We start from the raw sequence: 25,178 nt of genomic DNA, 5'->3' as shown, positions 1-25,178 counted from the left end.
GCCAAGTGACAGTGGCCGATGTGAATGTATTCTCTTTGATATGTGGTGGCTGTGTGACACCTAGGTAAGAAACCCAGCGGAAAGCGGTAGGAAACCACTACCCAAGATGTAGCACCTAAATAACCAGATGTAGCATCATGTAGCCTCTCAAACCAGTGACCTGGGTCTTGACCCAGGTTCACTGGTATGCAGCAAATTCAGGCAACACCAGAAAAGCTGAGACAAGTCAGAGCTGTGTGGTTGCCAGACTAGGTACAGCTACAAGGGAAAGCAGATTCTCTTGTCTGTAATTGCAAATCTGACCTCAGGATAAATAAAAAGATGTTTGTGAGAAGTGCTACTATCAAAGACCATGGATTTCTTGCACTTAGTGATTGATAGCATGGGCTGCTGACCAAGCCACTTGAGGTAAAAGAAGCTCTGACTCCACTCCATGTAAAGATGTTGCTGCCTATTTATGCTGTGTGTCGTGAAAGGCATGGGCTGGTCATAGAGATTCAGTTAACCTCTTAAGGAAACAAAAGAGAAATCGGATTTAAAATCAGAAAATAAACCAGACTGCAGTCAGCGGAATGAAATCAGCTCTGTGCATTTGTTTTACCAGGTGATGAGAGTACAGCCCAGCAAGCAGGTCATGGCCTGCCCAGTGCAGGTCTGAGTTGGAGTTGAGCAGCAGAAGTGTCCCTGCACATGAGTAATGAACCACAGCGAATGTGATTGCAAAGACGAATGCTTGTCACTGAGCTACAGAGGTGAAGGCCATCACAGGGCTCTGCAGGCATCCCTGGGGATGCTGCCAGCCTCAAACTTGGCAGGCTGATCACAGCAGTCTTGGAAACCAGAAACATGCGGGAGAATGCACAGGCGCAGCTACTGCAAACACAAGCGCCTTTTGTTCCGTGCTAGCAGGAGCCCCTGGGTCTGCGGCTTCCAACATCTTTGTGGTAAGCAGCAAGTTGCACCACATTTTGGATGCACAGTGAGGGTGGGGAGCTCTTGGTTCACGTTGCAGTTCGAAAGACCTTGAAATCTTGTTGGTGTCGCGGTAAGGCCAGCCTGCCTTAGGGATTACGCCCTGAGATGGCTGCCATCTGAGCTGTGCGCCTCCATCATGGAGGAGGGCAGGAGATGCATGGGAGGAGGCAAAATGCTTTTTGGGGACAGTGTGACACCTTCTCACACGTTGACACCTTCTCTCCCTTGCCATCAGTTGCAAGTAAAAGCTTGTTGTAAACAAAATGCCTACCAAATACTTTTCCTTTCTTCATAGTCATTGCTGTTTATAGATCATATTAATAAGAGCAGCTCTTTGAATTGTAAACACTTGTTTTTTTCCATGTACATAATGTAGTCTGCCTTGTTTTGGTAGTTGCAGGAGACTCTATTCATTTTCCTGAGATGAATTCTGACACCAATTCCACATGCACACTGTTGGAAATGCAACGCGGAATACCGCCGTCTGCATAAAAATTATTGAGAGTCATACTAAGACATTTGATATTAATGTCAAGCTTTATTGCTTACTGCTGTTAGGCTCCTCTTGTTTCTATGTTTTCTCTAAAATAGTGCAAATAACAGAATTTCTATGTCATTTGGGTTTGGAAAGTTCAGAGGAGAGTTTTTACCTGAAGCGTGTATTTTCAACCTGATTTTTTTTTTTTTTTTGCAAGAGGTACACTAGCACACTCTATGAGAGTGTTGCTGCAGAGTTAAATTTTACTTACCTTTTCATGTATCAAGAGTTGTGAAATCAGCTGTGTGTCATGAAGAAATCAATAGACCTCTTAGGAATCCACTGTAGATACCCTTGCCTCTGAGCATGTGGTAGTCTAAAGCAAAAGTGTGACAACACAGCGAGGCAGAGAGGACTCCTCTTGATTTGGTGTCAGTCCCTGGTTTCTCTGCCCTCTATTCTAATGCAGTGTGAGAGAGAACAGCAAAAAGTTTGAGAACAGCAAAAAGGTTGAGAAAGTGCATCCATCCTCCAGTTTGTTATCAATAGGATCGAAGTGATGAATGTAGAATAAGGAAACCAGTGAGTACGATAAATTTGTAAAATTCAGATTTCTCCAACATGGTCCTCATCTATAAAACCTCAGGCAAGCACACTACACAGAGTATCCTGTGTATATTTAAACTCACAAATGTTCATGAGTTGAACACACTTCATGTGCACAGATCTGCAAAAGCCACCGTTGGGGTCGAGCCTGGAAAGGTGGTGAGATGTAGTGGTTTGAAAGAGCATTTCCCTGGGCACTTGGGCACAACATTACTTTGTAGATGAGGTAGAGGACATGGCAAAACCTTGGTGACAGGGAAAATTTGGTCTTTTGGTCTCACTGTAGCTAAGTCTGCATGGGGAACTGTGAACTGTAGAGCAAAGTGGGGATACATAGCACCCCAAGCTATAGTGCCAGGGAGACGTCTCAGCAGCGTTTCTGAATTGAAGTCGTTTTTGATTCACACCTGAAATTTTTCAGGTGGCTGAATTTTTCACGCTAAACAAAAAATATTCAGTGAAAAGCAAAGGTTTTGTATAAGGAAAAGACTGCATCAAAAAAGATGATCTGCCAGTACAACTTGGAGTCAGCATCCCTGGAGGCATTCAAAAAACATGTTGATGTAGCACTTCTAGACATGGTTCAGTGGGCATGGTGGTGTTAGGTCGACCTAACGGTTGGACTTGATGATCTCAGAGGTCTCTTCCAACCTAATGATTCTATGATTCTAACTTTGATGGAAGTTTCTCAACAAATAAATAAACCTGATACCAAATAAGAGAGCTGTGTGTAATTATGTATTATTTCTTCCTCATAGCAAACAGTGAATATACAAATATATGAAATAATGAGTTTAGAGAGGAATAATGAGAGGTTACTAAAAGGATAAATGTTATGTGTTGGTCAGACCAGGTGTAATTTGTTGCTCTCACACAGTTTGCTCCATCTTGCATTGTTTTGCTCAGCAGAACAGCTGAGCTGAACTCAGTAAGATTCTCTGCAGGAGAAAGCATCATTTGTCCAGTACCTATTTCCTTTCTAAAAGCAAGCTAACTTTCAGCTGGATTTGGGTGTGCACTATCAGTAGTGCATTCTCTGATGGAGAAAGTGTTTTAGGTGCTGCATCCCTCCCGCACGCTGCATCTCCCTGCCTCTTGGCAGTTGTTTGTGGAGCTGTGCTGCAAACTGGACTAGAGAAACTGCCTCTTCAAAATATAAGGCCATGTTTTTGGGGTTGTTATTTAAAAAAAACTTGAAGCATGTCACTGATGTGACTTTATGGAGAGCTGTAACAAGCAGTAAAAGTAGCAGGCTGAGGAGGATCAAGGCAGTGATAGGCAGAGTGCTTTTCAGTCAGGCTTGGCGCTGGGGAGATGATGGGGTGCAACTTCACCCCCTTACAGCAGCAGCAGATTACAGTATCCTTTGACTGTTATTCTCCTTATGTTTTTTAACTGTTTGGAGCTGCTTCTGGCCAGATAGTCAGATAAAGTTATAATTTCTTTTTCCTTGTCCCAGAAAAGCAGCAGTAGCTCCTACGTGCAGTGTTGGGAACACTGAACCTTCTGATCTGGGTGCTAGAAAGGGCCATTGCAGTGTGTTGGCTGGCCTGCCTGAGGAAAAAGGAGGGCTGTGGTTTTGATTTGTAGCTTTTGTTTCCTTTCTTAGGCTTAAGCTCTTTTCTAATTGTTGGTAGAAGAGCTTGAGAAATTTTGTTACCTCATCAAACATGGTAGGGCTTAAACATTACCTCAGTGAACCCCTGGTAGAGAGTGAACCAAACAGCTTGGCAACTCTGAATGATCTTCTGTCTCACAAAAGGCAGCTCAGAAGCGAAAGGCCAGTTCAGGATGAGTAAATACGCCTTTGCTTGAACTTTCTGGCATCATGTCAGGTTGCCTTTCCTTGCCCTGGGCGTCGCTTGCAGAACCGCAGAGTTGAAGCTGAAAGTGTGTTGCACGCCGTTGAACGCGTGGCTGGTGCTGGGCCAGAGGCATCCCCATCCACAGCAGGTGCCCCAGCTTCCCTGGCATTAGATGCGGACTCGTTGATGGAGAGCTGCTCAGCCCAACAACCGTGGTCATATTTGGCTGCTGAGTAAATCACCATTAACTGTAATGAGATCCAGACACCCAGCTCAAATCAAGGCACTTCTATGTAAGTGCTGGCATTCTGGACCTAAATCCTGTGGCTCATGCTTTGTATCAATACAAAGGCTTGTATTTTAAATATCAGGTTTACTTTGAAGTTTTTTAAAGGTTGTGAAAGAAAATTCTTGTAGTAACTTAAAACAAAAACGCTCAGATGATGTAAAATACCATCATAAGAGGTATTGGTTTTATGCTCAGCTAAGACAAGCATCTCAGGTATTTCCAAGGAGAAATTTTACATTGGAGGATGTCTGTCTGCCTGCTGAGGTGCTCTTCTCTTTTGGCAAATCTCTTGTCTATGCACCTTACTTCAGGCATCTCAGGATTGCCATTGACGTGATGCAGCGTTCCTGTGTTCTGCTTATGCTTGTGCTTTAGTGCTCTTCTCTGTTGCAAACATCCTGCCATTTTCCTGCTTTAGTGGTGAGAAAAGGTACTGCATGGATCCAGTCTGCTCTATGGTCTGCCCAATAAGACTGGACCTGAGGTCAGGTCATTTTATGTGAGAGCTCTGTGGTTTTGCCTGTGGCTGGTGCAGAAGAGATTTAAACTGCTGAATTAGTGATGGGAGATTTGTCTTCTATTGCCACTTTCTTGAGCCACCAAATGCTCCTAAGTGTGTTGTGCCATGGCCAGAGTCTGTGTCCGCTCTACTGCAGCATGGAAATGTTCGTTTCTGTGCTATGGACTACATCTGAGCCTTGGAAGGTTTGAGTTTGTAAGCTAGATTTAAGTCACTTCAGTTACTTAACCCTTTTCTGATACTGTTTTTAATGTGAAGAAAAAGGTCCTTTGCTCAATTATTTCACTAAAAAGGCAATGCTGACTTTAATAAAGTTTCCAGTAATAAATTTGCTTTTTCTGCTCTGCACTTCACGGTTTGTAGTGAAATACGGAATTTGATCCATTAACTTCAAAAGAAGTTGTGATTTCAGTAAACTTTTTAGTGCTAGATTGACAGCATTTGTTGGCATGCGTTCTGAGCATTGGTGCTTGTAAGCTGGAAGGACAAGCTTTTCAAAAACTGACGCCTGGTATTGTGTAGCATCTTCTCAGTTTTTATCTATAAAGGTGGCTTTTAGTGTACATGCTAATGGAAGTGAGAAATTACTGTTTGACAGAAAAAAGAACAATATGAAAAAGGACAAGAAGAAAGTCTCTGTGCAGTCCTTCCTTTGACTCTGTTACAATCTGCAGAATTTCATTTGGGTTTCATGTTCATCTCTGCATTACTGCCAGTTTCTGATACAAGGGTGTGTTTCTATAGCTAAATATATGTTCTTTTCTTATAACAATTGAAATTGAAAGTTAGTTTTATCAACCTAACCACCGTCCAACCCTGACTAATCAATATTAAGAGCTTGAGGCTTTGTTTGTGTGAATGCTTTCTGCACACCTGGTCCCTGCAGCAAGCCAGCTGCTCTGAATCCAGCACTCACAAGCACATACCACAGTGGTGAACGCGATGCCGTGCACTCCAGTGAAACAGCAGGCATGTGAGCAGTCACAGGATAGCTCTTGTAATACCAGTTCATACAGGTCACGTTGCAGAAGCTTGTTCAGGTGCCCACACTCCTCCTCCTCTTTTAATCAAAAGAAGTTGAGCAAGACAAACTTCAGCTTTCATTTTCTGTGCCGGAGAAGGTCACCGAGTGTGGGAGGAAGCAGCAAAACACAAGCTCTGGAAAGACTGAAGGCTGAAGCAAGGAACAGGGTCTGGCAAAGGTTTTATTTAGGGAGCTAGGGCTTGCCAGAGGAATGCTTTGGCCTTCTTTAAAATGTCCATCCATCACTCAAGTGCTGTTCCTGAAAAGTAGAATGTGATGTGCCTCACTGAAGGAAGCTCGGTTTACGTGTCTGTGGGTTTCAGACACAATTGTAAAACCCCGGTTTGCACCGCTTAGTCTTGAATTCTTTCCAGATGTTTCTTCCATAGTATTATTTGTGCCTTTAGCAGTCCATATGCGTCTCTGTGCTTGATGTAGGTAATAATGCAAACAACAACAAAATACTGTTGCGATTCGTTCGGCATTTGAAATACCTCTGTGCTTACAAAATTCTAGTCATGGTAAGGTCTTTAGAAAGGCATCTAGGCCCTGGAAAGCAATAGTTTTCACTTGATATCTTTACTCTGACATTTGGTTGCTGATTGCATTTTCAGTGTTATACAAAATACACCTTTATTCAATGTAAAATATGCCTTATTTTTTATTAGCACAGTATTTTTATCATTTCTTAGGGCCAGCTCTTTTTAATGACAGGTGAGTAAGCTAATGTACATTGCCTCCATTTTCATCCTCAGTAAATATATGCAAAGAAATTGTTTCCTTGGATTGCATTTTTTGTTCTACCTTTGTTTTTTAGTCATTTTGCAAGTCTTGTAGACAACAGTGTGGTTCAGTTTTTGCAGTAATGAAGCAGTTGTGCTATATAGTTTCTAGCCCGAACTGATGACAATGTGTAGCCATGCCATCCCAGCACAAGCTGCAAGAAACGCTGTTAGCAGCATCAGAGTTCCCTGTTTTCCTGGGGGAACCTTGCAACCTGGTTTAGGATGGGCCTTTTAATTAATTAAGGCAGCCATTCTGTATAAGCACAAGAGCTTCCATTGTGCTTATCTGTTTTATTCAAGCACCAAAGGAAACTTTCCTGCTGCTTGTGTCTGGGTGTTGCGGTTGTACTCAGGTATGCTATATTAATAGTACCAAGCTCTTTGCAAGTATACCTCAGAGACAGACAAGGACAGTGAAAATACTCTGCAGGAGAATTTGAGGTTTTAAAAAGTACTTTGCGTGACTGTTACATACAGATTGAGGGCCAAAACTTGATCAAATGAACATAGCTACAAAAAAAGTCAGTATTTTGCTCCTATGCATGCTATATCCCTGCCACCAGGCCTGATCCAGTGTAGGCCACAGTGGTGCAGACAGGGATTTGTGGTTGGAGTCCAAGTAGCTGCCAAACTGAGCAAAGAGTATACGCACTCTTTGCGTATTTTCAGTTTTCAGATTCAATTTTCTCCCATCCCATGGATATTGCATATGTCCTTTCTGGCAGCAGGATGTGGACAGTTTGGCTAGGGTGTCAAGGACAAGCTTTCCCTTATGGTGCTGAGGTCTTGCAGACACAATCCTTCTTGCATTCTGGGAAGGATGCTTTGCCCACTGCCCAGTGTCTTTTGGAGGCATCAGCTACTGTTTCTGACTGAGAAGCTCACAGTTCGGCTTTCTCCGATTGAATGATCCTGTCCATCTCTGGCATTAGGGTGCCAGACATGTTACTGGGGAAGTCAAGTTATGGAGTCTGCTCCTGAAGTGGATGCTGAGTAGACAGAGTAGACCTGTTGCTATAGATCATCTTACTCAGGGTTTTGCTGAGTATCTCATAAGCTGATCTCTGAAATTCTGGCAGGAGTCACAGCTATGCTACCATAGTCGTGTTCTGGTCGAGAGGAAGGGTTGAAAGTCTGGTCCATTGTGATTGACTGCTATTATGTCTGGCAGATGTTACTTGTTCCATTAAAAAGAAAGTCTTTTTTTGTTTGTTTTGTTTTGTTTTGTTTTTCCCTCCCTCTTAGGTGGAACGTATTGGGTATTCAAGGAGCCTTACTTAGCCTCTTTGCGGAGCCAATTTACTTCTCTAGCATCATCTTGGGGAGTTTATATCATGGGGATCATCTATCCAGAGCCGTATACCAGAGGATAGCAGAGATAGAAGATCTACCACCTCTTTATACCCTCAACAGACCTTTACTTAGTGGCAAGTATCTAATGGAGAAGGCCGTGCCGGTAACTAAGTCTGTTCCAGTAGCAATGTGATTTTGCAGTTCTCAAAACCTTGCAAATTATGTACCGTGAGTAAACTGCTTTCTGGTTACAACAGAGAAGTTATGGTCTAGACCTAATACAGATACTCGGTCAGAAATACCATAGCAAGGACCCTTCACAAGTTAAAAGGTGGAAAGAACTGGGGTATGAACCTTTGGATGCGGTTTTACAGAATTGCTGCAATATGCGAGGCGAGTTGAAGGCCCCAGCTTAGTGAAACCTCTTCCCACCCATGAAATAGCACGTTAGATCTCACTGTCACTTCTCTTGCCATTACAGATATTTGATGAACGGCCACGTCATTAATCAGTATGCCAAGATAGACACATTTAGTTCACAATTTCTAGATCAATAACCAACTAAAAATGGATGGAGAGAACATCTCAGCTGCCACCAGTTGTATTTTCTTTTTATCATCAATCTCTGTTGGATGCAGCATTAGCTTTAATTAGCATGGCACCCAACTTGCTTGTATGACCCAATAATCATGATATCTTAATTTCCACTTTGTAGGTTAGTGCACAGATTCTGCATTCAGAGCCTGGTGGCACATTCTTTGGGAATATTTTTAACGGAGTATTAAATATATCTGACAGACAGCAATATGGTGAGCCTCAGCCAGTGTAGTTAGTGGCTGCCTTTTGCAGCTGCTGTTGAACACTTAAGTACTGTTCTTTGGCTTTGCGCTGATCCTAGGCTCTAGTGGGGCTAAGAGGAATGGCAGTATTTGAATTTACAGGTCGTAACTTCTAATTGAGCCATGGCTTTCAAAGGAAAGTTCTGAAGCATCTAAAACTGCTGGTTACAGTAATGCTGTGAAAGCTTTAAAACTGGTATCTCTCATCCTTCCTGCTTTGTTCTGTAGAGCTTGGCTTTTGGCATGTGTCTGTTTATTTTCAAGGGGAAAAAAAGCTGTGTATTTTAAAGCATGTTTATAAAGTTTGACATGAATTTTTAAAATAGATTTAGGGAGGGAGTGGGGAAAATAGCATATTGAACAACCAGCATTTCTTTAGATAAGGAAGGTAATTATAAGGATTCCCTGAGCTAGGACGTATTAAAATGTTAAGTAATGTATTTGTCCTTGTATTAGCAAGTAAGTAATGGTTACAACACTCACAGTACCAAATATTAAATTGTGTGGGCATAGTAGCTGATGTATGAACTTTTTCTGTCCTATTTGGGGGAATTTTTATCAATTCTTCAACACAGCAGGTTTGGGGTGAGGTGGGAGGAGTTTTTGTTAACCTTTTCACAACACATAAGGGTACCTTGTCTTCTTAAAAATCATCTTTCTGCAATATCAATATCATCTATTTGCCGTGAAATAGCACCGTCTATTTAAACAGTTCAGCCAGGACTTGCTGAGCAGTAGAGAGAGTTCAGAAACATTCTCAGCTGTTGCCTTTTCATGAACATACACATCAAAAATGTACGGGAAGTTGGTTTGGGAGGTTGGGTGGAGAATCACGTTGATGGATTTTCTTCTACTGGTTCATTCCTGAAAGCTAGTCTTCTGACCCATGCTGCTGGATTCAGCTGGGGCATTTGTGTAGCTACCCATCTGCTCTTTGATTCACACGTTTTGCAGTGTGCTTTTACCTGGAATACGCACCGCAGAAGGACCTGTCTCCAGTTCTGTGTTCCTCCTGGTACCGCACACACAACTGTGTGATGATGACTGATCTCTACCAGAGGGATGAACTAAAAGAGAAATGGCTGTCTTTCCCCACTGTCTCACCTGTTTAGCTGAGAAACTACTGGAAAAACTGGGGGTTTAATGGTCATAAAACAAGTTTTATGTCTGCAGGGACAATTGCATTAAGTCAAAGTCAGACTGTTATCTACTGCTAAAAATTGTCTTTTCATCATCTTTCTTTCCTCATAGGAGATTTTCTACTTACACCTCCTTTTCCCAGCAAGTTAAATGAGAACATGCTTATCAGAGTAGTTGGTTTTCAGCTAGGGGATGTGGGAAATCCACATGTTGGTAGAAAACGCCCTCCCCATGCTGACTCTTGGAAACCTTTTGGTTGTAGGATCCAGCCTTTTGGGATGCCTTTAGACCCTGAGGGCACATGAGCTCTCACCGAGTATTGTCCAGCTCACTTGAAGAGAAGATGGGTTTGGATTTTGTGAACTTCTAGAAAAATCTGAAAAGGGATCATTTTCTCAATCAAATAGGATGAGGATGATTGTCTAAATTAGACAATAACAAAGTGCCAGTCTGCAGGGTAATATGCACAGACTCTTTTTGGAGCCATTTTGGGAGGTGGGCATGAAGAAGTTCACCTGGGTTGGAGTACATACTCCATTCAGAGAACCAGCCCTTGAAAATCCTTGAGAGCAGAAGTCATTAAATATAAGAGGGCCCATTACATATAAAAGACAAGCTCTTCTTCACTGGAAGCAACTAATATGAACCAGATTTCATCAGGCATCTGTCCTTTTGGTTCCTGTTGCTGGTAGGTGTGCTCAGATGCCCAAGGACCTGGGCTGATGGCGTCCGCTGGGGCTATGACCACAAAGCAGATGGCAGGCTGGGCCCCGACGTGCTCTCCTGACCGCAATGGCTACTCAAACAAACCCTGCAGTAGTGTCTGCTTTTGTGGACAATGCTTTTTTTCTTAGCTGTGATGGTAATATTAATACAGCAAAGTTTTCCCTGTTTTGAAGTCTGATCTGTTGATAGTTTCTTATGATTTAGTTTCTCTAGAGCTTCCCATCTTTACCAGAGTATTGTCAGAAATGATGTTGTTGATGGTTTTGACCTGTTCCTCGTGGTGCTGCTGACAGGTATTTCCTACTTTGGTTCTTGGATGAAACATCCTGGAGCAGTGTCATGTCTGCTGATTATCTTGTCACTAGCAGAAGAACTGTTGTAAGAAAGATCAAGCTCTTAAGGTATGATCTGTCTAGCCTAGTAATCTTTCCCACAGGTAGTTAGGCAGTGAAAAGCAGAAGGACATAGTAAGCCTTTGCAGATACCTCCTGAGAATCGCAGTGGTAATCTGCAGTTCAGGGACAACTCGAGTCAGGGGTTGAGAATCTCAATCTAGATTAGTGTTTAGAAATCCATATGGATCTTTTATTCATGAACTCCTGGTTTTGTTTCTTGAACTGGCTTAAACTTTTTACCGTCCACAGCCTCCTTTAGTGAGGAGAGCTGTGGGACATGTAACAACTTGTGCAATGGAATTTCCTTTCTGCTGATGTAATTAGATGCTCCTCAGTGCTCTGGATGATAAGGCTATAAGCAGTGTCATGTTGCTTTTGTCATGGCGCTCAGTTTTGTATAGCTCTGCGATATTCCTACACGTCCTATTTTTTGCAAGCTGAAAATTCTTAGGCTGCTTTATTGTTCCTTCTGTGGAGACCCTTCCACGTAAGGATCATCCCTTCCATTTTACGATTCATTTTTGAGCTAGTGAGACCAGAGCAGCACCTGATACTCAAGATAAAGCAGCAGTACTGATTTATATAGGGACATCGTGATATTCTGTTCATTTCCATGATCCTTCAGTAAAAATTCCCAACATTCACTTTGCTTCCTTTGATTATTGACCTGACCTTTTGGTAGAACTGAAACTAAAATCTCATTCCTCAATGCTAATATCCAGCTCCAAGTCCAGCACTCGTTATGCAAAATGGCTTTGTTTTTTCCTCGTGTCTATTACCTAATATTTATCTGTGAAGAATTCCATCTGCCTTTTTATTTCCTAGTCACCCAATGTTGTAAGCTTTTTTTTCTGCTACTCTTTGCAACTGCTTCTCTTATTTACCTTCTTAAATAATGTAGTATTGTCACCAATCTTATTCACCTCGTTTCCACACACACACAAACACACTTCCTAGGTCTGCACAGAGCTTGAGGGTCTCCAGCTGTGTTGGCTCTTCCCAAGGAGACTGTCTTCATCCAGGTGTCCATTAAGTCTGGTTTTAACGGACATCGAACAGACAGGCCTTCTACTCCCTGGGCTCCCCAAGAATTACTGTCACACTGACCACCTCCAGTCTTCACTTACTCAGGCAGTTTTTTGTTGAGTTGTTCCCAATATTGTTAACAGTATTTATGTCTGTACCCAGTAGTGCGGTATTGTGGTTCCTGCAGCCTTCCTGGTGCAGATGTCATGTTTATTGACTGGTAGTTCCCTGGAACACCTCTAAACTCCTTAAAAATTGGAGTTGCGTTGGCCGCCTTTCATCCTGGAGAACTCCCATGGTTTCTGATGAGAGGTTATGTATCATGACTGCTCTTCCTGCGGTCTCGTCTTTAGTTTCCTTGAACATGGTTGAATATTGTCTGGGTGCCGTAACTAGTGTTTGCTTACCTCATACACATGTGCTAGAACTATTTTTACTGTCATCTCAGTTTGAGATGGCTCCTCTGGCACGTTGCCTGTGAAGAGGGACTCCATCCTGGGACTGCACCCACCCTTTTTGCAAAACATTAATGCATTTTTTTGTACACAAGAAGGCTTCACCCGCCATGGCAAGATTGGTTATTATAAATGTTCGTGCCTCAGCACTCCTCTGACTTCTGTCTATGCATACACTTTTCATATTTTATTTTTTTTAACAAAAATTAATCCTTCAGCAGAACCTTTGGTGATTTTTTTTTTTTCCTGTTTCCTTGGTACCTTATCCTCCCATTCACATTGTATTTTTCAGCTCTCTGTCCCCTTTTTAATGAAGCTTTTTTGAGCTCTGTCCTCATAGAACTTTCAAGCTTTATTATTTATATAAGCACTGGCACAAAGAGCTGTGACCTTTGCTTTTGCTTATTATACCCCATTATAATAATATTCAACAAGTTCTGAGCAATGTTCTCTAAATAGCTTAGTTATGTCAGTTTTCAAAGGAGAATAAAATATTTTACTTTCTATCCTAGCTTTCTCTCCCATACTGGTTTTACCTTATTGTGCTATACTCATGTCCAGATTTTGAGGGGGAAGATACAATCCTCCTAAAGTGTCATCAGACGCTTTGCTTTTGAGATGACCTTTATTCCCTGTCCGTGCTACTCATGATCCACCTTCAGGAACTCCTTTGCCATCTCTCCAGGGTTTATGCAGATAATTCAGCAGCTGAACGTGGTGTTGCTATTTAAGTCTAGTTGAAGTTCTGAGTCTGGTGCCTTTAATTTAATTAATTCATCAAAATAACCTAAGGAATGCAATTGTATAATTGCCATAGAAATGTAGTGCATACTGGATGTTCAGCTTCCTCATCTTTATTTGGTTTGTTTGTGATGTCACAGGTGTCTGAGTAGCCAATAGGGCAGGAGCAGGCTCAAGGAGCAAATTGAGTTTTGCAGGACTCAATGAACTAGATCTGATCCCTGTACTTGTTCAGTAGTGTGTGGAACAATAGCAAAGGTATAGATATCATTAAATTAAAGAAAAAATATAACAATAAAAAAAATAAGCCCTCTTGCCTCAGTTACTTTTGGTGAAAACAACTTTTGATTAAGCATGAGTCAGCTTCACAAAAGCATCCTGGATTTATGTGCTTGTGGAGACTCAGAGTTGAGATTTGTTTTATGTGCACCCAAAATTTATGATTGATTAGGTGTTTAGGTGCAAGCCTGGTGTTGTGTGACTCCTGGCGCGGCAGTGTTCACCCTTCAGTGGCACAGGACAAGTCGCATTGTGCATGACCAGCTCCACTTTTCAGGAGGGATGTTGCACGTGTTCATTGCCGACTGCTCAGAAGGATCCAGAGTTGTGATGAGGACTTCTCGACTCTCATCTTGTCATAAAGCCCTCTTCTCACTGGGTCTTCCTCAAGTATTGCTTGTGTGATATTCTTGACAGTACCTGCTCAGCAGGGACCACTGTCTGCCCTCCCAGTTGGTCAGCGTCAGGATCCCACATCCCTACTCACCAGCTTACAGATCAGTGGGTGTAGGTCCATGGCATCCTCCTGTATTTCAGCTCCTAGATGCCGGTCTCCTGAAAAAAATCAGAAAAGAGCTCTTCAGGAAACTTTTGTTCTGATTTTTTTTTTTTTCAACTTATATTTTGAGAAAATAGGGAATGGTAGGGTTATTTTTTATTATTTACTAATTCATTTAATTATTAGTTATCAGCCATAGTGACCAGGTTGACATAAATCAAGCATAAAAATATGACGGCTTCAAGAAGTTCAATATGATTGATATTTTAAAATGTTTGTTTATTTATTAAGTGGGGAATTGATTATAGTAAGCAGCCTGCATTTTACTATGTTGTTCAGACCTTGTAGGTCTCGCACACTTTCAGCACTGGCCCCAAAGGTGCCATGAGACCCAGTCCTGTGCTCGGGTGCCTGAGGTTGGCTTAACTCTGTGTTTCAAATATCAGCAAGAAATGCATCCTGCTGCAATGCTTATGTTCACTTTATACAAATTCCCCAGATTTTATAAAGTGTAGCACCTGGCATAACCTCGGAGTAGATTTGAAATAGGTTCTCAGCGAGAGCTATGTTAAAGTAAAAATGGGATCTTTACTTATTAAAAGGAAAAAATTGCCCCGTTCCTTTGTTCTCTCTCAGTGAGACAAGTGAGACACTTTAAAGGTAGAGTTTTGCCAGCCCTGTAACATCTGCAGGACCAAAATCAATGTGCTCCTCAGCTTTTCCGTAGATGTGCAACCCAAAATCGTGGCCCTGGCTGCTGCTTGCGAGCACCGAGCGCCATCCCACTGCACGTGCTGGGCAGGCAGCCGGCCCTGCTTCACCCTCTGGTTAGATTGCTGGTGGCTTTGCTTCTCCATTAGTAGAGATGGAGCCATATTTGAGAGGTGTTGCACAAACAGGGTACTGGGCCATCTTGTCTCGACAGTGCTTTTGCCAAGAAAGGTTGGACTGGAGAATCCTTGAGGTCCCTTCCAACCTGGTATTCTACAAATTTAATATCTGAGCAAAATGATCCGCGTCCTCTCTTGAGTCCAGTGTGCTGTAAGTAGCGATGGGCACAAAGTGGGGAGGCAGCTGCAGCACAGAGCAATTTATGCTGAAGGACTCAAATGTCTGCTAGTTGTGGCTTTCTGCGGAGGATGGGACTCCCTTTGTCTAACTTGGATGCCCACAGTGTCAGCGCCGCTGCCTGTGCCAGTCACGCTGTGCCCTGGTGTAGTCCATAAGGAGGAGGAAATAGCTTGGTAGCTTTTAATGAAACATGCTCGACAGCTACTGAAATGTGGGCACCTTCATGCCTTGGTTTGCGAGGCATCCTGCTGTCTCATACCACTGCTCTGCCCTACCTCTGTTTTTATGAGGGAAAGTGAAAAAGCACAATGTAGGTGCTTCCAAATAAGCACGACCTCTCTGAATAAGACTGCAGTCTGGAGCTGTTAGCTCAATTGTAACTGTCTGTTGAAAGATGACCAGGGTTCACAGTTTCACCCCCGTTTCAAAATGAGTTAAGCAATGTGCATCTACATTTTTGCAACAGCAGAGTGAAAGGTAATCGATTGGAGAGGTACAACTGTCAAAACCTCGCAGTATGTGCTCTTTCTTACACCCAGCTTATCCCACTACTGAGTGGGCTCTGAAGAGCAGCAGTCACTTGTGCAGGAGCAGAGCAACTTCTTTTTTTTCTGCTGCATAATTATTTGCAGGTTAATAATGAGTTCATTGCTTTGCCTTGTAAGCAAGACCAGATCCTCCGAAGATGCATGTAGCAAGGTGCTCATGTTACTGTCCCCATGGACCTTTGCCACAGACTTCTCTGTAATCCCCTCTGCTGAGGAGGCTGGTTTCTCTGGGCTCCAGCGATGCACACATGCCCTGCTAGGAAGGACAGAAGGAGAGAGTTCTTTAGCTGGGGTGAGAATGAGATGTGCCCAGTGATATCTCTGCGAGTCGGTGAAAAATCTGCAGGAAAATGTCCTCAGAATAAAAGATCCGCTCATAAGACTGCTTAGCTATGTGGTTTTAGTAGCTCTGCTGTACCGCTTTCTCCCCAGTAAAAAAAAACAAAAATCAAGAGTTTGTATTTACCGTTGTCATTAAACATTGCTTTTCTTTCAGGTATTAGCAATGCAGAAGCCCGTCAGCCAGGGAAAGCACCAAACTTCAGTGTGAACTGGACAGTAGGAGACACTGGTCTTGAAGTCATTAACGCTACAACCGGCAAAGATGAAATGGGTCGTGCATCTCGCCTTTGTAAGCATGCTTTTTACAGCCGCTGGATGCGCATTCATGCAAAGGTATGTCTTCCAGAGTGCTTGTTTTTCCACTTCTTGATGAAATGTCTGTGCGTGCTGCTTTCTGTGTTCAGAAGCCACTTTCTGAGCCTGTTTTAAGCTGAGCCCAATGTGAACTACTGCTCCGTGTAGTCATGGAAAAGAGCAATGTGTTTGTTTAGCTTATTATTTAATTTGATGATGAAAACGTGCACAAGGATCTAATAATCCTTGGTTTGTAGCTAAGTAAGCAAAGGGTGCTATCTCCTTTGAGCTTGCCTTCTTATTTTAATTTGTTTGGAAGGATAATCCCCGTTTCACTGCAATTGAACCTACTGAGGTTTTGCTCTGTCCTCTCTGGGAAAGAAAAGCTACAAGAAAGATTCTGTCAGTGGCATTCCAGTGTCTAGGTTTCTTCCACCGAAGGAAGTTGATAATCCAAAGAAACCGAAAGGCAGGCTAGCTGGGCTGAGGCTGGCCCCAAGAGTGCCATGGCGTGGTGCTGCAGAAGGGCTCGCTCAGCACGAGGCAGACATCACAGCTGGGTGCGGTACAGCTGGCTGCAGAGACGTGATGGCTGGAAGGAGCGGTGCTGTGTACTGCCTGTCTGCCTTTGCCTGAACGTGTGGCTTAGTAGGTCATTACCTTGTTTTAATAATAGTTGTTTTAATCACTCAGTCACTCTTAAACTGTTTGGCTTAATAGTTTCTTGTCTCTTTTCTTTTCTCTTCTTTGAACCACCCAGCTTTCCTCTAGCTTGCGCTCAAAGATCCTCAAGCCCAACCTGTACCACGATACCAAGCAAGGAGCCACTGAGTATCAAACTGCCAAAGAGTGTTTGTTTAAAGCGTTCCTGAAGGCGGGACTTGGAGCCTGGGTGGAGAAGCCCATTGAACAGGATCAGTTTTCTCTCACGGTCTAATTCACAGACTGCACATCACTTTGGAAAGGGGGTTGTTCTGGAAATTCCTGGTGTCCAGCATTGCTTTCTGGCATCTCCATGGCCGTCAAAACATCTTTTTACTGTTTGGAGTTGGGTTTTTTCCTTTTTTTTTTTTGAAACTTCATAGTAACTGTTTCTGTTTTGCCTAAGTATTGAAAATCAATGACGATCTGATGCATAATTGTATATTTTGTTATGGGAAAGGAATTCCTGCTGTATTCCTAGAAATACTTTTACTGTAGAAAACTTGCAGTAAGGCTGTCCTTACAGTATACAATGACTCATTTTTTCTGGGTTAAAATAATTCCTTTTTTTAATTCAGTATCATCAAGTGCATGAAGAAATGAAAGTTTCTCTAGGTTTTACACCACACTTTTAGGAAGTAGCTTATTTTTTTTAAAAGAAAATAGGTGACAAAGCTGATTCTACTCCTCTGTTAACTCGTTTTTGAACTGCAGGTATTTCTAGTGTATAGACCACAGAGCCAGAATGGAATCTGGACAGCTAGTTTTTTTCCACTTCCTTGCTCTTTAAAACCAGCTGCTGCAAATTTCATGTCTTTGATGTATGTATTTATTAGTCTGTGACCCAGTTTTTAACATGCAGCTTTTTATTCTGTTTTTAAAAATACATTTACCTCCCATTTACTCACATTGTGAAGTCTTCATTTTTTTTTTTACCATTGTGAACTGGAAACAGCAAAATAATTATTTGTAAGTTAAGAAGTTTAGTCTATAATGTGCAGAAACCTGTTTAGAAGTAGGTGATTTGTATATCCCAGGAACTCATCAGAATACAATCATAACTGTAATAGTAACATGACAACTTAAAAAAAAAAAAAAAAAAAAAAAAGCTCATTTTAAAGGCACTGAGCCTGAATTGCCAAAACCAATCACTTGCTGGGTATTAACTGCTCTCCTCTTGGAAATGGAAAGCTCTTGTACGGACAAAAAGTTGTTAAAAGTTCTTTCCTGTGAGTTATATCTGCTTTCACCGACCCTGGTGTGTCTCTGAGATTTCATTGCCTTTTGGCTTTACATGTGTGGTGGTCATCATGAAGCTGATTAGGTAAGTTGCTCTCAAATGTGCTTTTGTTTGCTTTGACGATTACTTAGAAAGGTGTTTTTCCTAAAGATGTAGACACTTCTGCTTTGTGTAAAAATGTAAGATAGAAGGGAAGTATTGTGAGATCAGTTTGATTAACTAGTGTATAGAAGGCATTTTTAAGAACACTTTTTAGTACGTGACATTTAGGAGCGGATGAGACAATGTCTGGTATTGCTTCTCTGCTCACCCGGCGTGTGTCCAAACACATCCCTTGGCTCATGCTTATCCAGGTATCATCTTGCTCTCTGAAGAGCATCTCAGAGATCCTCCGTGTTCCCTTTGCAGACAATGAAGGTGACGTTTCGTGACATGGGAGTTCGCCTGACAGAGCCAAATCGGTGCGCCACCGTCCCAGCTGTTGGTTCCTGTCCCTCCACTCCACCGCCCCTTGCCTGTGCCGCATGGGACGTCAGATCAGCAGGCTGGTCCGTGCTTTGAAGTCAAGTCAGGGGTTACTTTTAGACCCACATTGGGTCAGAGATGCAGTTGAGAGTCGTGCCGGCACATCTGTGGAGGCAGTGGAGTAGAGCATGGGTCCCTTCAGCCAGCTTCACAGCCCAAAGCCTGTGTATCATGAAGCTGTAACGGGAGTCACCATACCTCAGCCCCAGCATCTCTGGGGGGTTAGCAAATATTTGGGCTGTCAGAGACTTTGATGTAAAAGCACTTCTGGCCAATTGTGGATGCCAAGGTGATGTACTGCTTCGTTATTGCTCCAATAGGAACCCGTTTTCAACTTCAGAGAATGATCAAGCCTGCAAATCATGTGTGCATTAGTTGAAGCCCCTGGGTTAGTGTCTTGGAAGTAATGCACTGAGGTGCAAACAATGCATTTTTGGTGGTATTATGGATAATAGAGAGCACTGCTGTGGGAAGGTGAGCAAGTCTGTGGCCTAGTGATCCCCTTGGAAAAGACTGATGCTTCCAGATGTTACTGCCTTTTCCAGACACCAGAGGAACACATGTTGCAAGCAGCAATAGACGGGCTGTGTTAATTCAGCTTTGGCGGTGACTTAAGCCATCCTGTCCACCTGGTAAAGCCAAGAGTGCTCCCGTGGCCTCTGCAAGCCCAACAAGGTTTTTGCAGTCGTCATCCGACTGAGGCTTAGACTGACCTATTCTAAAACTAAAAGGAATTTAATTGTACATGGTCAGATTTTGCAAGCACGCGGGCATCTGCCTGTGAGATCAACCTTGTCTCATTCACATTGCAGAAATTCTGTTTGTGGCTGTAGTTGAGTATGTGTATATGTTTCTGCAGGATCAAGAGAAAGCTGGTCGCACTGTGTGCGTTTTCTTGAGATCATTAAATGAAACACATGTTTTCAAGGGGCTCAGTCTATTGATGAATGAAGTCTGTTGATAATTTCCAGCAAATTATTTTTACCCATCTTTCTGAAGTGCTCATTCAAAAGTTGGTGTCTCTCTAGATTTTTTTTGATGACTAGGAAAGTATTAGCTCAAACTATTTTTTTTATTAAATGGTCACAAATATGAGCAATATATTTAAGTATTATTATAGACATAGTTTTTTAAGCTGTAAAGGAAATATGTTCCATGCCAAAACCTTTTGACGAAGGAATGGTGTCAGGTTATTTATGAGGAATGAGTTCTTTTGTTTATAATTCTGGGATTTTAAAAAGTAAGATGTTTTCCAGGGTTGTATGAAATCCATATCTGTCTTCTGGGAGTCAATAAAATACTGCTTGGCTTCCTTTGCTTGCTTGTTCCTTTTTGTGCAGTGAATACATGGAAAGAAGTTAGGAGGCAGAGCTGGGATTGCTGGCACTCCTGTGTTCCTCACAAATTGCTGTCACCGAGCAAGAATGGATAGTGATGTACCTAATTGTGAGCGACTGCAAAAGATAAGACAACTCAGCTTTTGGCAGCTGCCGAATGTCGTGGCTGACCCTTCTGTTGGGAGCTGCGAGTCTCCCCACCGGGTCGGGAGGCTGAGCAGTCTTGTCTGAGATGGCTGGGCTGGGTGGATGGGAGCAGGCCTGCCCAGGGACTTGCAATGGTGCTCTGCGAGCTGCTTCAGTTGTTTTTTGTTTTTTTTTTTTCTTATTTTTGACTGAATATGAGTGTTCGTCTCAGGATCTTCAAAAGACTGAAAATGTAACAACTTTACTATTGATGAATACTTGAAATCTAATTTAAGGTGTTTTTCTTCAAATGACAGTCTAGCTATAATAAAGTTTGTAGGTTAATAAAATAGATAATTTTAAATATAGATGTTTGGAATATATATGTTCTGCAGGATTGTTTTAAGAAAATTTGGGCCTAAAGGTTAACACTTGAAATATTGGTTATGGCTGTTACTCAGGACCTGGTAATAATGATAGATTATTTCTTACTGCTTGTGTGTGAAGTGTCTCATGTGTAGGAGCTTGTTAGCAGCTGTTCCCCCTCAACAGCGTGGATGTCCACGTAGCTCTCACAGCGCCGCTCGCCCTCGTGTAGCTTGGTGATCATGACTCCACATACCTAGGAATGCACAGCAGCGGGGCTTCTGTACAACTGGTGGTTTTGATCTTCTCCTCATCTTTGAGAAACCTTTTTGTGGCTGGTATCTGCATAGGAAGCCCAGGAGCAGAAGATTGTTGTGTGCTATTACTCTGTATGTTCGCTAAATCTAAAATAACTTGCAGCTCAAAGTCTGAGGATTGCAGAGTTGGTGTTGCGTTTCATCATCCCAGTTCCATGATGGCTAAGAGTGCTGTCAACCCAAGGGTGAAAAATAAATCTCATCCTGATCTCTTAGCGAAAACGTGCAAGAAATACGGCAGTTGGTTCAGAGTGCTTGGTAGCACCAAGCACCACGTGTGTTTCACGGGAGGGTAGTGCTGCCTTTTGAAACCAAGCTGGCTTTTTAAAAAATAATGAACCAGGAATTGAGAGGCAATTCGAAGAACTGCTCGGTCGTGGTCACCACGTAATTAAGATTTTTAATTTTTTTTTTTTTTTAATATCAATGGTTTTCTAAGTATTATTGACATTCCTTAAATTAAGCTTTAATGCTTGGGAGGCTCAAGCTTGCAGAGAAGCTGTGCTTGGAATTTGTTGCATTTTTATCATCATAAAACATCCACTGTGAAAAATATCCCAAAGTTTACTGAAAAGGAAGAAGAGCTGCAATTCAGATACACAGAAGAAAAATGTCTAATGTTATTAAAAACCTTAGAACCCACAGAAATAAAATGTATGAAATAGATAATTACCCTGTCTCAGAATCACCATGTGTTTGTTTTGGTTTTTTCTAATGCCAAGTGATTTCAGTGGCATTTAAAAGATTGCATCTTTGCTTAGTGCACTCCTGTTTGGAGAGGAGGTGATGTTTATCCCAGTGTTACCTAGGGCTAACAGGTTTTGAAAGGGACATGAAGTGGATTTCGGAAGGGACACTGGACTCGGTGCTGCAGGGCTAGGAGGGGACTAGTGCAGGGGCAGGTCCCTGCTGCACCGTGGTGTGGTGGCCTGGGCTTGGTCCCCATCCTGCTGGTGGCTCAGGCTGCTGTGGTACAGTATCTGACTGAAGCAGGAGGAGGAAGAGGAGAGAGAAATTGAAATTGCTGCTTTCTCCTCAAGCAGAAATTATGGCATAGGATGGGATTTCTTCTCCCTCCTGCTCCAAACTGGAGAATGGGGCGCATGGGCCAAAACAACGGTCCACTCAGCAGCAGGCACTTCCCAGCCACCTCCTTTCCCAGAGATGTCCCAGCATGAGCAGGCCCCAGCTGGGTGTAAGTCTGAGGTTTTTAGGGTGGAATGGGCTTGCTGCCATTCTTTTACAGAAACAACTGCTCCGGAGTATTTGCAATTTTGGGTTGACCCCCCCGCAAGGAAGAAGGGTGCGTGGGTCTCTGTGGCAGCCAGGCTGGGTGTTTGCAGCTGCAGGATGCGTGGCGTTTCATCACCAGGCAGGTGATGTGTGTCCCTAAAATGCACCCGGGTGGATAAAACTAAGGCCTTTAAGCACACCCGCTGGCATCACATGCCTACATTGTTACGGTGCTTCTAGTGAAACTCATCTCCTTTTGTTGTTTCTGTCGAGCTGGTTGCGGTAGTAATGATGCAAACCAACGGGGGCTGCTGTGGCTGAAACCCTGAACCTGTGAGAGCTGGTGAAGAGCAGATAGGAGCTGAGTTTCTCCTTGGATCATGTCAACGTACAGTGTTTTTCAGACCCTTTGTAGCCAAAGGTCTGTTCTGTTTCCTGTTAATAAACAGGCAGTGAATTGTGCCAACAGCATTCGCATGTGCAGGAGAGATCTTCGTGGGTAGCTGTGTTCTGTTTTCTTCAGTCATTCCAGAAAAGAGGAGTTAAGAGCTGTGTTTGCTGTCAGTAGTGATGATTTAAAGCATTTCTGTTCTCTGGAGAGAAAGATCCACAGTCGAGTTCACTGCAGTATTTTTTTACATTTTTTAATATCTTCATCGTTGTCATACCAATATCATTTTTGTTGTCGTTTGGCTGAGACGTCTTTAGCAAATTTAAGATCAAATGTGTGTGTGAATAAATATTTATACATACATATATATATATATATATATATTGCTGTATATTATTTGCATTAAGCAGTTATTCTTCCCCAGTCTTCCTGTGTGATAGTACAAATACATTAGCTTTACCTACCTGGTGTAACGATGTTAAAGAACACTCTTGGATACTGTCCTCAACAGTTACTTTCTCCATCCGTAATCCCAACTTTGAAGACAAGACCTCATTTTACTCCTAGTTTGTCTGTTTCCTTACAGCACACTTCTTCCTATCCCAGTGTCACTGCTGAAGCACAACTCCTCGGTTGATTATTCGAAGCAATGACTGTTTTGCATACTACCTTGCTTTGTTTAATTAATGTTTGTACAGAGATTTGAAAATATAAAGAGCTATATCATTGCTAAGTTTCAGCATTGTTTTTGTATATTGATGCTGCTAGTAGCAGAAGAAGAAAAATAAGTGAAAGGTCACAAAATACTGTGCATGTCCTTAAAATGGTGGGTTTGGTTCCATCTTGAAGATGGAACTTACATCCCTAGTGAGGTATATTTCTGAAACTGCCAGCTTGATCTTTGGAATCGTGGGTTTTGCAAAGAGAAATGGAGGGAGGGATTGAACACTTGGCACTGCATGGCGCCACCTCCCAGGGGAAGCGGGAGCACCCGGGGCCTTGCAGGTGCCTGTGGCTGGAAATGGGAAGTCCTCCCTGCCCATGGGACACCAACCCGCTGCCTGGGTGTGGTGCGGTGGGTGACGTGGTGCCGCTGCTGGCCAGGGTGATGTGAGAGTGAGAAAATCTGCAACAGGTCTTCAGCTCCAGCATGGCCTGCAGCTGAGAGCAGGGAGGGCCTCTGCTACCTTTGGAAAATGATATTTTGCTGTCACTGACTCAAATTCCAAGTGGATGTGTCCCTAACTTCTAGGGACTTGTAGGTGGTCACCAGGGTTTTCATCCAAGCAGGCTTCCTCTACTGGGTCTGGAGCCCATATGTGGTTGTAGCCTTGAGCCTCACTGGCGGGTGGGCTGGGTGAGTCCTGTGGGGTACCAGCACTGCCACCACCTGGGGTGGGAACCCAGCTCCCCAGTGCTGGGGACAGCAAAAGCCCAACTGCCTCGTACTCACCCTTGGTCAGCACTTGTCCTGGCAAAGCAGGAGAGCCTGATCCAAAATGCGCTGCTCTTGCCTTCTGCTCAAGGGGCATCTCTGCAGCAGCCCCCAGAAACTGCCAGCAGAGCCCTGGGACGTTCCCCCAGCTGAAGTGCCTCGGTAGAGGGGTGGAAGATCGTGGCATCTGCTCAGTTGACCAGCCACAGAAATGTCCTTTCAGATCAGGGGCTGCAGTGACAGCTGGGGCAGGGCAGGGATGCCCTGCCCCTGCTGCATGCAGCCCAGCCTGCAGAAGCAGATGCAGAGCCACTGAGATGGTGCTCTCCGCGCGCCTCTTTCCATGCACAAACCAGCCTGAGTTTTAACGACAGAGCCACGTGCCATGTGGGCGCCGTTCATCTGACTGCACGGAGGAAATTAATCTCAAAAAGGATATAGATACATGTCAGTTCAGCTCCACAACCAGCTTGTAGTGGGACTGATGCAGATGGTGGCCTTCAGGCTGGTATTTGTTCTCACCTGGCTTGTCAGCCCAGCTCCTGGTTGGGAGAAGGAGCGAGATGGGAGATCCCTGCATGAGCAACGCACCCTTTTTGAAAAGACCTCTTGTAAGCTCCATGACCTTCCTTATGAACAATGGGGATAGCAAAGACCAGGCACACACAAAAGAAAACTCCATCGGTGTGAAAATGTTTTCCGAGATGATGGCTTGGTGGCAGTAGCTACCAACCATGTGCCATGTTCCCCACCATAACCACAAATGGGATGATGCTGGATTGTGGGAACTACTCAGAGGAGGAAGCAACGGGAATGGCAGAGGCACAACATAGCCCACCCACTCTGCTCCGGGCAGTTTGCTCCAAGGCACAGCTTGTTTCAGTTTCACAAAGAAAGGCAATAGCTTTGTGTGAGTTTTGAGCACCTGGTCACAAGTGAGCTGGCTGGATCCGGTGGCTGAGCTGCCACATGACAACAGGGCCATAACCCTCCAGCAGATGAGGCCAGTGAGCAGAGAGTGATTCCTCCTCCTGGCATCTGCGTCTGTCCCCTCCACCCTCCCTGCTCCGCTAGTGGCACCACATCAAGAGGCACCAGACCCGAGAGCAGCTCCTGGCTAAGACATGTTTCCCCACAGCCTGGTGACACCGGGCGTTGTCCGGCCAGGTGTCATTGTCACCCACTGGAACCATCTTGCTTCAGGGACCTATTGCACCAGACTCAGCGCTCGCTACTTAGTGGGCAATCTCCTCCAGAGATGTTTCCTTGATGAAGGCAGGATGGTGGTGGCTGGAGACAAGAATGCTGGGTGGAGGTCTGGGTGGAGAAGCCATTCCCCCTGAAGGTGGGGGCACTTTCTAGACTTGCCCTGCCTG

The 25,178-nt window shown here is 43.5% G+C and overlaps 1 protein-coding gene across 1 annotated transcript in view; it reads left to right on the top strand.

The window, feature by feature from the left end:
• The window catches only part of ADARB1 (adenosine deaminase RNA specific B1), a 42,156-nt gene extending 24,421 nt beyond the window's left edge, over positions 1-17,735 (top strand). Inside the window, exons 7-9 of the mRNA XM_009954513.2 lie at positions 7,728-7,909; positions 15,991-16,169; positions 16,891-17,735. Of these exons, the coding sequence (XP_009952815.1) occupies positions 7,728-7,909; positions 15,991-16,169; positions 16,891-17,067 (538 nt within the window). The 3' untranslated portion in view covers positions 17,068-17,735. The remainder of the gene's footprint in view (positions 1-7,727; positions 7,910-15,990; positions 16,170-16,890) is intronic.
• Positions 17,736-25,178: the final 7,443 nt, after the last annotated feature.

The sequence above is a fragment of the Leptosomus discolor genome, chromosome 5 (genome assembly GCF_034619465.1).
Source record: "Leptosomus discolor isolate bLepDis1 chromosome 5, bLepDis1.hap2, whole genome shotgun sequence".
Classification (NCBI taxonomy): Eukaryota; Metazoa; Chordata; class Aves; order Leptosomiformes; family Leptosomidae; genus Leptosomus; species Leptosomus discolor.
Note: the sequence above shows the minus strand (reverse complement) of the source record. Positions and strands in the feature narration are given on the sequence as shown.